Source organism: Schistocerca cancellata, chromosome 8 (genome assembly GCF_023864275.1).
Source record: "Schistocerca cancellata isolate TAMUIC-IGC-003103 chromosome 8, iqSchCanc2.1, whole genome shotgun sequence".
Lineage (NCBI taxonomy): Eukaryota > Metazoa > Arthropoda > Insecta > Orthoptera > Acrididae > Schistocerca > Schistocerca cancellata.
Window position 1 is genome coordinate 160,246,555 of NC_064633.1, and position 12,602 is coordinate 160,259,156.

General features: G+C 40.5%; 2 protein-coding genes across 3 annotated transcripts in view; one reads left to right on the top strand and one right to left on the bottom strand.

The window, feature by feature from the left end:
• LOC126094818 (immediate early response 3-interacting protein 1) overlaps window positions 1-4,963 on the bottom strand; it is a 28,191-nt gene extending 23,228 nt beyond the window's left edge. The window contains exons 1-2 of one of the 2 annotated variants that reach the window (XM_049909394.1): window positions 4,856-4,963; window positions 4,639-4,772 (exon numbers count right to left, since the gene is read on the bottom strand). In XM_049909394.1, coding sequence (XP_049765351.1) covers window positions 4,639-4,729 — 91 coding nt within the window. In that variant the 5' untranslated portion in view covers window positions 4,730-4,772; window positions 4,856-4,963. Of the gene's footprint in view, window positions 1-4,638 lie in introns of both variants that reach the window. The other variant, XM_049909393.1, reaches the window with a different exon arrangement.
• A 157-nt stretch (window positions 4,964-5,120) lies between these two features.
• LOC126094817 (bumetanide-sensitive sodium-(potassium)-chloride cotransporter-like) overlaps window positions 5,121-12,602 on the top strand; it is a 275,910-nt gene continuing 268,428 nt past the window's right edge. The window contains exon 1 of the mRNA XM_049909392.1: window positions 5,121-5,519. Within this exon, the coding sequence (XP_049765349.1) occupies window positions 5,121-5,519 (399 nt within the window). The remainder of the gene's footprint in view (window positions 5,520-12,602) is intronic.

Consider the following 12,602-nt stretch of genomic DNA (forward strand, 5'->3'; position numbering starts at 1 on the left):
AGTATAGGCTGGCCATCCAAAGAGATTGTATTAACATGTATTTGCTATTGCTAGATTTGCGTGCAGCCAGCTTGGTAAGTACATTTTTATGCTTTCATTTTTTGTTGTAGTATGTATGGTAAGTGTTTTTGTGTGTATAATTGTGTTTTTTAATATCTAAATTGATGTAAATACAGTTTTTATGATTTTTTATTTTGTTTGTTTGTATCTGTGTTGGCTTGTGATTGATAGGTACTGTCGAATTTGTCTTACCCACAAAGGTGAGCCAGTGGTATCACAAGCTTTGTTTTAGCTATAAGGGTCAAGTAGTGTTGGATACTTGACTTATCAAGATGGATGTGGTTTCGCAATCTCACTGATTTTGTTTGACCTACGTAGATCATGTGGAATTTCTGATACCAAGTTTTGGAGCACATATGGGTTTGTGGTATCGTGGACTTTATTTAAGATAAATCAATCAAGTGAAGTTTCTGGTACCAAGGTTTGGAGCTTTGTGTGAGTTCATGAACTTTGCCTGAGTTATAAAAGTCAAGGAAAACGCTGCCGATTGCTAACCTTAATTCGATCCCTGCAAAACCCTACATTTCAGCAGGCTAATGCACGACCGCATGTTGCACGTCCTGTGCAGGCATTTCTGGATACAGAAAATATTCAACTGCTGCCCTGGCCAGCACATTCTCCAGATCTCTCACCAACTGAAAGTGTCTGGTCAATCGTGGCCGAGCAACTGGCTCGTCACAATACACCAGTCACTACTCTTGATGAACTGTAGTATTGTGTTGAAGCTGCATGGGCAGCTGTACCTGTACACGCCATCCAAGCTCTGTTTGACTAAATGCCAGGCGTATCAAGGCCACTATGACGAGCAGAGGTGGTTGTTATGGGTACTGATTTCTGAGGATCTATGCACCCAAATTGCATGAAAATGTAAGCACATGTCAGTTCTAGTATAATATATTTGTACAATGAATACCCATTTATCATCTGCATTTCTTCTTGGTGTAGCAATTTTAATGGCCGGTAGTGTATATTCTATCACATGTACTGCATTGCAGTTGGTGTATTCCTGATTTCTGATATACATCAGTCTGTCCTATTGGTTTTGGGAAATATTTCTGAATTGAACTGTTGGTTTGGTGGGCCATTTTTATGCCTTGTTTTTTGAAAATACTGGATATTCTGTATGTGTATTTGTGGTTGTAAGTCATACAATCTTTTACTTTGTTTCTTTAAACTGTGTTGTTCCTATTCTTGTATTTTAGTATTTGTCTGTAGGTGATTTTGCCCGTGTTGAGGACAGCTGGGTGTTTGTTATTTTCTGCTTCTTGATTTTCTTGTTCAACTTTGTTAATAAGTTCTCTTTGTATCCATTGTTTGCGACTATTTGTGTTATGGCATTCATTTCTTTTTTGTAACTGTCTGTATCTAATGGTCCTGTGATTAGTGTGTGGAGCATGTATCTAAGTGCTGCCTGCTTTTGGGAATTGGGGTGTTGTGATGTCTCATGTATAGCTGTGTCTATATTATCAGTTTTTGGTACATGTCAAATGTGTGTTGGTGGTTTTGAATCTTTTTGGTGATGTCCACGAAGCTAAACTGTATACTCACTCTTTCTCTATTGTAAAATTTATCTTATCATGAACAGAATTTATGTCTGTGTGTAACTCATAAATTTTATTGCTTCGTTCATCCATCAGGCACAAGATGTCATCCATGTATCTAACCCAGTATAGAATGTTGTACCTATTTGGCACTATTTTATTAAATATAATCTGTTCTACATGGTTCATAAATATGTTTGCTATGGTTCCAGATACTAGAGATCCAATTGGTAATCCTTCACTTTGTAAATAGAATTCATTATTGAACTGAAAATAGTTCTGCTCCGTTATTAGCCCAAGAAGCCTGACTTTCTTTGATGCATTCATGTGGAAGTGTACTGTGTCTCTTAAGATTTTGTTCTATGATGTTTATTGTTTCAGTTATTGATATAGTGGAATACATATTCTCTACATCAAATAACAGGAGAGTGGCTATGTATGGAAGTCGTATGGTTTTTTTTTTTTTTTTTTTTTTTAATGTACTGAATCAATTCTGTTTTTCTTATATTCAGTCCACTTGTGAATTTTAGTTTTCTGACAAGGTTTTCAACATGTCTCTTGCAAGTTGGTAAGTGGGTGTGTTTCTATAATATGCTATAGTTTTGATGGGGAGATCTGTCTTGTGTGGCTTTGGTTGGCATTAGAGGGAAGGTGCAATGGGATTTGTTTGTAGCAATTTCCTTTTTTCATTGTTTTCTATTGTATGTTCAATGTCTTCCAGAGTGTTTCTCAACTTAGTTTGGAATTTGATAGTTGGATCTGATGTTAGTTCTATAATTTTATTTTTTGAGGTGAACTCTTGTGTCTCACTAATGTATTGCTCTTTATCTACGAGAACCACTGTGTTTCCTTTATCTGCCCTTGTCATGATGGTGAGGTGTTCCTGTAGTTTCTTTCTAAGTTTTGTTAGTATTATGGAATCTGTATTGTTTTGGTTTCCTCTGTTTTCTTTTATCTGAGTTGTTATGTTTTTGATATTATCACTGACAAGCTCTTATGTCACACCAATGTTTAACATCAGTTGTTTTGTTTCCGTTTTCCTGTGTGAGAATGCTTTCTGATTCAACTGTGAGGTTCTCTCTGTAGTTTTGACTATTTGTGTGGTGGCATTAAGTTTCAGACCTTTTTTGAGCAGTTTTATTTCTTCTGTATGCAGAACAATGTCAGTGAGATTTACCGGTCTTGGACAGAAGTGATGTTTTTCGTTAGACAAAATCACACAAGCAAATACACAAAATACATGAATAGAAACAACAAAGTGTGAAAGAAACAGGAAGTAAACGATTGTACACAATGATATACAACCACAAATACACACTCTGAATATCCAGTATTTTCAAAAAACAAGGCATAAAAGTAGTCCACCAAACCAACAATTCAATTCAGAAACACTTCCCAAACACAATAGACAAACTGATCTATATCAGAAATCAGGAATATACCAACTGAAATGCAATACATATGATGGAAGATACATAGGTCAAACCAGGAGGAAGTTTGATACCAGATACAAAGAACATGTGACAGCATGGAAGTATAGGACAAATCATCCAACTTTTGCTGAGTACTTGCACCAACAAAAACAAAATTGCAACCAGAGACACATGAAAATCACAAGGATAAACAACAAAAAACACTCCTCACCTTACAAGAGAACTACCACATCCAAAAAACCATAACAGAAAAGAAACAACTCACAAATGAACAGACCAACTTGGCAAACCACACACTCTTTAAACCGACTGACCATTTAATATAACATTAAATATACATACATAACCACAGGCTTCATTTACCACTACCATCTCCTCCCAAATTCTGTCCCATAAACACTATCCAGGACAATACTCAATTACCCTCCCCTTCCCCCTCATCCCCCCCCCCCAAAAAAGAGAAAGGTCAACCCACAATTTCTCTCTCTCTCTCTCTCTCTCTCAAACACACACACACACACACACACACACACACACACACACACACACACACACACACACACACACACACACACACACCTTTTGGGGTGTATTTTGACATTTCGGTTATGACTTGGCGAAATCAACGAAAATGAATGCAAAAGAACCTAACAGCGGTAACAGACTGATCTTTAGCTTAGCCCAAGGCCTAGGTTAAGTTGCTACGTAACAGCATGGTTGTGAGTTTACATATACAAACTCAAAAATGGAAGGGGAGGGGAAGTGTAGCATTATGCCTCTCTTGTATTTCCAAAAATCACTTTCATGGCTAGTAATAAATGTAGTGACAAAATACTAGTTCTCATTTTCATGAAGCACAGGAGAATAATACAGCTCAAAAGGTACTGGAGAATAGAAGACAGAGGAACAACACAAGGGAGGGAAAAAAATAAAAGAGCTGTCACTAAGCAGCTCATCATATCTGACAACAGCATGACAGAATAGCTTGAAGTACAATAAATTTCACCATTCAAAAATTTAGCCTCGGCACAATAAGACCATACTCTCATAGCTTCGGTGTAGGAGAGACTATGAAGTACTAAAACTATTATTATGCTTTTCGTTAACACTCGTGGTAATATTTCATATCAATTTTATGTGCCTATTATAAGTACGACATATTGAGATGAGAATTACACAGCCAAAAAGTTACAATTTTCAATAAGACATACACTGTACAAAAAGAGTGAAATGAATAGCAACACTGAAAATATTTATCTCATAGTAACAAGACAGAGTGGCGTGCAGTAGAGAAAATTTTGGGTTAGGAAAAGCACTGGAAGAATTTTTTTAACTTTCTTTTTACGTCATGAAGTAATGCTAAAATAAAGAAGAAATGCATCACACATGTACTGTGCCACATTTTCTCTTCAGCTGACTAAATTATGGGTTATGTGGGGTTAAGTTCATCCATCGTATGACCGCGACTTTGGGTAGTTATTTGGATTTTTCCCTTTTTTCCAGTTCTAGTTACAAGTAACAAATCATAAAATAACTTTCATGCTACGTATAACGTCAGTTTCCACCATCTTTCATAATGTCCAAGCACTAAAACCCATACTCACTCTTTGCCAAAAATCTCTCTTCGTGCAAGATACACACGGCATTTAAGCAGAGTAGTGAGGCTTCAAACAAGTTCCACAATGTAAACGCCATCTCTATGTTAAACAATCGTAAACAGCACACGCCAGTCTCTGCCCTGCAATGTGCAAATTCTGTGATAACAACTGTCTCCCTTACGGCGAATACAGGTGCTTTTATGGAAACGCTTATCTCATATACTTTCAACAGCCCGCTGATTCTGTCAAACCAAATTATCAAGAAACAAGATGTAATTACTGCGCGTGTACTTTTGTAATCGACACTGGCGCGACCTATCGAACAGTTGAGCAGTCCGAGCTGCAGGCAAAAGTTGTTTAGCGGTAGGGTTTTGCCCATTTGGCGCGAAACAGAAGCTGCGACCTACGCTTAAATAGTGACTGACAGTTTGTATGGGGCTTGTATTTGTTGTATTGTTCGCCTGGGTGATACAGCTGAGTCTATCAGGATGTCATCGAAGGAACTTGAGAATAAAGGAAAGCGAAAAATATTGGACATTGAGACAGGAAACGCCGAAAAACGAACACGATTTCAAGTGAATCCTGTTGATAGCGTTACATTAGCGCATTATGTTAGAGGTAACCGTTATCGTGGAACAGACTCGCTACGTGAAAATGATTCAGCTTCTCATACGACAGACACTAACCTGTCCGATTCTCCAGATAATAGTTCATCGCCTTCTTCTGATGTATCTGGAAATGATTCGAACCCCGGAAAAAGTTTTCGTCATTTTACAAGAGAAGTTCTTCCAAGACTCGAAAATTATCGAAATGTGATGTCAATACACGCAGCCTCCAGACCGACTCTTGACGAGTTGCACAATGCTACTGTTCAGGGAGAGGGCAAGGTAGGAATACTTGTTTCGGTTATTTAAGGTTTTTTTATAAGCCCTTAGTTTTATTGATGTGATCATGTTTTACTAATTGTCTACTAAGCAATCTGCTTTTTTTCTGTAAATATATCGTTTGGCGGCGCTAAAACCGCCGCGTTTATTTACGCGTCCAGGGTTTCTCTCACAATGACAGTTTTAACTGTTTCTTCGCATCTCTCCACGCTCCCACTGCACGTACTATGGAGTCCCATTGACGAGCCAATTGGGTAACAGTTAAGTAGCGGACCGCCTAATATTTTTAGTACTTTTGATGTGTATCAAAATACTCTATGGGAAAAAGTACGTTGAATATGGCGTAAACATTGACTTTTGGTTACGTTTCTGAGAAATCCATTACCCTAATCCTTTTTTTGCATTCACATTCGTTGGCTTTGCCTGTTCACAATATGATTACCACCTTCTAACATAGACCTCGGGCTACACCACAGATCAGTGTCACTACAAGCACGGGGTACACCACCACATTCAAAGTTTATGTGGCGGCTAAGAAGATAAATTTCGATTTCCTAGACTTCGCCTGGCAAAGGAAAAGTTCTTATAGCTCTGATTAATGAATCGTAAACAGTTAAGATCTTGGCAATGAGTTACCCAACAATTTGAAAAATAGTTACAAAAATGTAGTTAATCTTGAATATCTAGCAGGAGCGATCCTGCGAACATGATAGTTTCTCAGTAACGTCAAGGCCCACTGAACTGGTTCATTTCAATGAATTACATCTGCCACATTGCCTCCCATTGAATGGATCAAAGTATCCCTTTTACGTTCATTACTGCGCAGTTTCGTTGTGAAACTATATTGTGCCGTTTGGCGGAGAAGCTAGTTGTAAATAGTGGCCTCGGTCAAGGACAGGCGAAGCAGTCTTCTGGACGTTTTAGTTGGAGCACAGTCCATCGTCACCACAAATTGTCTGAATGATAATTTTACCACACCGGTCACAGGAGACATAATGTCCTATCCTTCCAACTCCATAACTGCTCTGCATTATCATTTTATTTATTTTTTGTGTCATCACACTCATAAAATTCACTGCATAGCTGAAAAGTGCTATTTGTGGCGCTTAAAACGTCTCAAGACAAGGAACATAGACTGTAAGATTTCCTCCTTTGTACGTCATGTCTGCATATAGGTAAAAACAAAAATTTATTTTGGGGTTGAAAACATGTGATAGCTCGGTTATATTCGAAACTGAACCTAATGCATTACATCGTCACCTTCCTGTTTCTAGACGTGCTGAAAATTTCCACCAGTGAAGGCGTCAAACCAGATTCATCTTGTGGACGTCTTTGGGTGTCAGTATGGGAAATGAAAAGCACATTAACAGTGGAAAAGGGATACATTTTCCCGATCGGGGATTATTAGATAAATCAAAAAGGTTACAAAGAATATAAAATCTTTGTAACAGTTTTGCAGTAAAAATGTTTGGAGTGAGTCCATACGAAAAGCTTCGGTACATTAAAAACTGTTAGCATATATTAAATGTTTTCTGTACTTTTATCCGGCGTATATCCATTCATCAGTATGCTGCTGTTAAACTTACTGACAGAGTAAAAGTGATGGTTCTGGAAATGCCAAGGGTGTAGATTAGAGTCCCAGACTGGTACACAGTTTTAAGTATCTTTCCTACTTGTCACTATGACTTCTGAAGATAGTAAAATTTGTTCTGACCCGTTGTTTTTCAACCAAATACCATGCTAGTTGGTAGTACGGCAGTAAGGACCACTTTCGAATATTAGGGAGAGGCTTTTCAACTCAGGTACTCGCCTCGCCTTGCCTTACAACCAGGAGAAAGTCGTTGACAAATTCGGGACGGAGCCATAGGATGACAGCTGTTTCGCTTGATTCTGGAACAACATGGCCAGACAAAAACCTCGTGTGTGTATGTCTCAGAAATTCCTTAACAATTTGTTTGTAATAAGATAGCACAGCACCATTTGAAGTTTCGCATTTTAACGGAGAGTACGGACTGGTTCAGGTTCATAACACTGAAGAAAAGTCAATATTTACAAAAGTGTTTTAATTTCAGCACCGTGATAATTTTTGTTTCTATGATTATGTGTAAATAGTAGAATGAAGGGGAAATAGAAAATTAGTGCCTCTGGAGAGTTATAGCTACTCTTGACTTACTTAAAATCCCATGTAAATACAAAGTGTTTTTATCGACACAATCACTGAATGATTACTTCAGTATAGCAGAACAAAGACGGCTAACAAAATTTACAAAAGAGAACAATTTACAGCACCTGTGACTACAAAACCTTAACTAACTCAAAAAATAAACACAGCATTCCTGAGATACAAACCTTACTTTCCCGACTTAAGGTCAGGGCATTGTCAATAGCAATCGTGCAGTTTAAAAATTCCGGAATTGTGATTTTAGAAATACAGTAAGAATATGCCAGTGATAAGAGGTCTCCAGTTGCTAGTTGCCTGTTTCACTTGTAACTTAAGGCGCCGTGTCATCTTAATTAAAAGGAGTTTCACTTGTTATTTACTAATGAACGACACTTCGACGTCACTTTCATTAGCGTGTTTGACGCCCCCAAATGATTTCGGACATCGGCTTGCGTGCCCAGTATCTCTAGGACTATGTTCTTTCTTAACATTTCTGCGACTTGAAATCTGTACGAACACATGTAGATTTAAATACTTTTAGTTGAAACCGTCTTGAATACAGGGCTAGCAGACAATCCGATCGCACGTATGTAAACACTAACCCGGTAACCCCAAAGGGCGATGGTGTAAGTTTTCGATGCCTGTGCAAACGCGCCCGGAAGTCGATACTTGTTCGGCATGTGCTGTGCGCCTCGCTGCCGATAGAGCCTATGGCGGGCGGGTTAAAAACAGGAAAGTTTCATATACGTCTTTTATGGAACACTAATCGGCAACAAAATATAATTGGTGTCAATGGGAAGTTACGGGTAGTGGATATTGCTACTAGGGTGGCAGCAGTAGCGTCACATACATATTTCCATTCTGTGCGCGTCCTCGGCCACAGAGATGGTTTCATTATATTGAATAATTAAAAAAATAATTGAGAAAATAAACTGTTTCTGAATACACAATACACTCTGTATTATATAGGCTATATATGATCTGGCGATTTTTAGGGGAAAATCATTTGAAAAACGATAATTATGAAAATGTGATGTTTTGCTTTGTATCTAGCAGTCAGTTTTAACAGAAAACCTGTAAACAGCCATGACATGAATTGACTTTCCTGACATTTACCGATCAGAACAAGCATGGCAGAGTGTTTAAAACATACACATCGTTGCCTATGCTGATGATAACTTTACGGATTTCACTACCTCTGCAGCTAACTGTGGCCTGAGGCAAGAAATTTACTATTACCAAGAGAGTCTAGTGATACTCGATGGTAGTCTTTTAGCCTCATTATTGGCAATTGATCCTCATAAGGAAAGTAAAATACAGAAATAAGATGCACTACTATCCACAGAACCTCAGTAGGATGTGGATAGGGTACTCCTCAGACAAAAATGTGTGTTGCCATCTTGCAATATAAAAATAGAATACATAGGCTGCAGTGTATGACAACTGATGTGAAGCATCAGAAGTCCAAGGGGATCAAAACTGTATCCCTCCATGGGGCTTGCATCTCTTTCTTGATTTCCTGCTTGGTCACCATGGCTGAATAGCCCTTTCAGTGCTAGTTCCCTTTCTGTGCTGCAAGGCTGTCTGTCTACTATTCTTCCATTCTCTCTACCTTTCCATTGGACAATTATCTTGGTTCCGGCTGTGCTTGGATTTGGTTTGTGTTTTGTATGCTCATTTTCTTACCTTCCAGCCTTCTACAACTTTTTATTATCAATTACCTGGTCTCCTTGTTGCGTATGACTTGCTGCTGCTTTTCAAAATATTACAGAAATGTGGATAGCGTAGGCGAGGTTGCCCAGCACAACATGTATTCTATCTTTGTGCCATTCTTTCTTTATACCCTTCTTTCTTGCAACAATACTATGCCCAATACCCAGTACTAGCCATTCAGTTCGGGAGGGAGGTGGGGGGGGGGGGGGGGGGGAGAGGAAGGAAGGAGGGGCCATCAACTACTGGGATGGTGGTAGCTCCCTGACAGTGCAGGGGTTCTTCTGTTTGCACCTCATCTGGGAAAATCCCCACACAAGCTAAGGAATATGTGCCCATAATGGCTGGGGTTTGTGGCTCCAGGCACTCACTGTATTACTGGCACTGTAATTGTAACTTAACTGCTGCTGTAGCTGGATGGCACCTGTGGGGAAAACTCCCATTGGGAGTGGGTGGTACCATGGCAGAAATTGACAGATGAAGAGAATTAAACTTTTTTTTCTGCTGGTTGCTGCATGACCCTAGCACTCTCTTCGGAAACCAAGACATATTACAATGCAGAGAGGTATGACTCCAAAATGTTTCCTTCCCTATAGTGACGGGGAAAACCAAATGAAAACAATAGATTCACTCAGTTGTCGGAAAACAATCAACTCACATTGAATTGTAGCTTTATGTATCAGTTGAATTACTTATTCATTCTTTTGAATAAACTTTCAGGGAGCAACTGGATGGAAACAATTGAATCAGTCAATTGTATTTTTAGGTATTGGTTGGATTATTATTCATTCCTTTTTTCACATGAAACTTGTCTCTGGGAGCAGCCAAATGAAAAAAAAAAGTTGACGGAATTCAAATGTGTTTTGTGCATTGATTGAGTTATTCATTCTTCCTTTTCAAATGAAATCACTCCTTAGTTTTTCTGTTGATTGAGGCATGTATTCATTCATTCATTCAACTGAAACCAATGTTTAGAGGTTTAGTTAACTGAGTTTAAATGAAACCAGCCTGTAGCACTTTCAGTAGATGAAGTAAATCTGTGATATGCAGTACAAACTGTGGTGTACACACCCCCAGAAGGAAGCTCCACACCAAGTGTACATGAAGACACCTCAGTGGGTGCACCAAAGTTAAAATAAGCATTATACATATTCATTTAATTATGTACTGAAAGACTAATTCTTCTTTTCACCATTTAAAACTGATAAAAAGACTGCTTGCATTAAGTTCAAGGTATAATCAGCAACAAGCAACTAATAAAGCTTCATTGGCTGTACAAAGTTCAGCAAGCACAAAAGTTTTCCTGGGTGCACATGAAGAAAAATGAAGCATGCCAAATTTTTGTGACTGTTTGCATTCCAAATTACTGAAAAGGTATGATGATGTCCAGTAATTAAAAACCATTTTAATGTAGTCCCTGAGTGTCCCACACATTCCACATCAGTGTCCTACTGCTACTACAGCCATGGTGACAGGCAGTGTGAGGAGTAGCCTGTCGCCACTAGGCAGCTGCCAACAATACTGCACTTCCACCGGCCACCACTCCACCTCCTTATGGATCAGGATCTTCTGCCTTCGGCTGAATGCCATTCCATGCTGTCGGTTGCTAGCTCCGAGCAGTCTTTGAGTTGACAGCAACTTTGGTCCCATTCCTCCATTCTCTTTTCACCCCATGTCCATTATCCACTGGAATATCCGCGGCATTCGAGCCAATCGGGATGAATTGTCGGTCCTCTTACGCTCCTACTCGCCGGTCATCTTCTGTCTTCAGGAAACAAAGCTGCGTCCCCATGACCGCTTTGTTCTCCCTCATTTTCAGTCTGTCCGATATGATCTCCCCTCTGTTGAAGGCTCTCCAGCCCATGGAGGACTCATGATTCTTCTCCGTGATACTCTCCATTATCACCCAATCCCCTTAAACACTTCCTTCCAAGCTGTCGCCGTCCGTCTTTCACTTTCCGGATACACGTTCTCTCTTTGTACTGTATACATTCCATCGTCCACACCAATGGCACGAGCTGATCTCCTTCATCTTCTTGGTCAGCTTCCACCCCCCTATTTGCTGGTTGGGGACTTCAATGCCCACCACCCGCTTTGGGGATCTCCACACCCTTGTCCACGTGGCTCCGTATTGCTAGACGTCTTCCACCAAGCGGATCTAGTTTGCCTCAACACTGGGGTCCCCACATTTTTGTCTGCCTCCACGACAACCTTATCTCATTTGGACCTTGCGGTCGGTACTGTTCCGCTAGCTCGGCGCTTCGAATGGTTCGCCCTTGATGATACACACTCGAGTGACCACTTTCCATGTGTCCTCAGACTGCAGCCTCAACTGCCATATATGCGCCCGCGACGTTGGAAGTTTGCCCAAGCCGATTGGACACTTTTTTCGTCTCTCGCGACATTCGATGACCGTCGCTTTCCCAGCGTCGACGATGAGGTCACACACATTACCGACGTTATCCTTACAGCTGCGGAACGTTCAATACCACGCACCTCCGAATTGCCCCGGCGCCCCCCAGTTCCTTGGTGGAACGAGGCATGCCGTGACGCAATACGTGAGCGGCGACGTGCTCTTCGCATTTTCCGTCACCATCCTACTTTGGCCAACTGTATCCGCTATAAGCAGCTCCGTGCGCGATGCCGTCGCGTCATCCGCGATAGCAAGAAGGCAAGCTGGAAATTCTTTATTAGCTCATTTAACACCTTCACTCCCTCCTCGGAAGTTTGGAGTCGGCTTCGACGGTTTTCAGGCGCGCCTAGTTTCTCCCCGGTTTCTGGGCTCACTGTCGCGCATGATACCTTAGTGGACCCCGTCGCAATTTCTAACTCGTTGGGTCAGCACTTTGCTGAGATTTCGAGCTCTTCAAATTACCCGCCAGCGTTTCTCCCGAAGAAACGTGCAGCGGAAGTGCGACCTCTTGCTTTCTCCTCCCAAAATCACGAAAGCTACAATACTGTTTTCTCCATGCGGGAACTCCAACATGCCCTCTCATCTTCTCGCTCCTCCGCCCCAGGACCGGATGGTATCCATGTCCAAATGTTGCTGCATTTATCCACCCATAGTCTGCGTTACCTCCTTCGCCTTTATAATCGAATTTGGACCGGCAGCACCTTTCCCAGACGGTGGCGGGAAGCTATTGTCGTTCCCGTTCCGAAACCTGGAAAGGACAAACATCTTCCCTCTAGCTATCGCCCCATTTCTCTCACGAGTA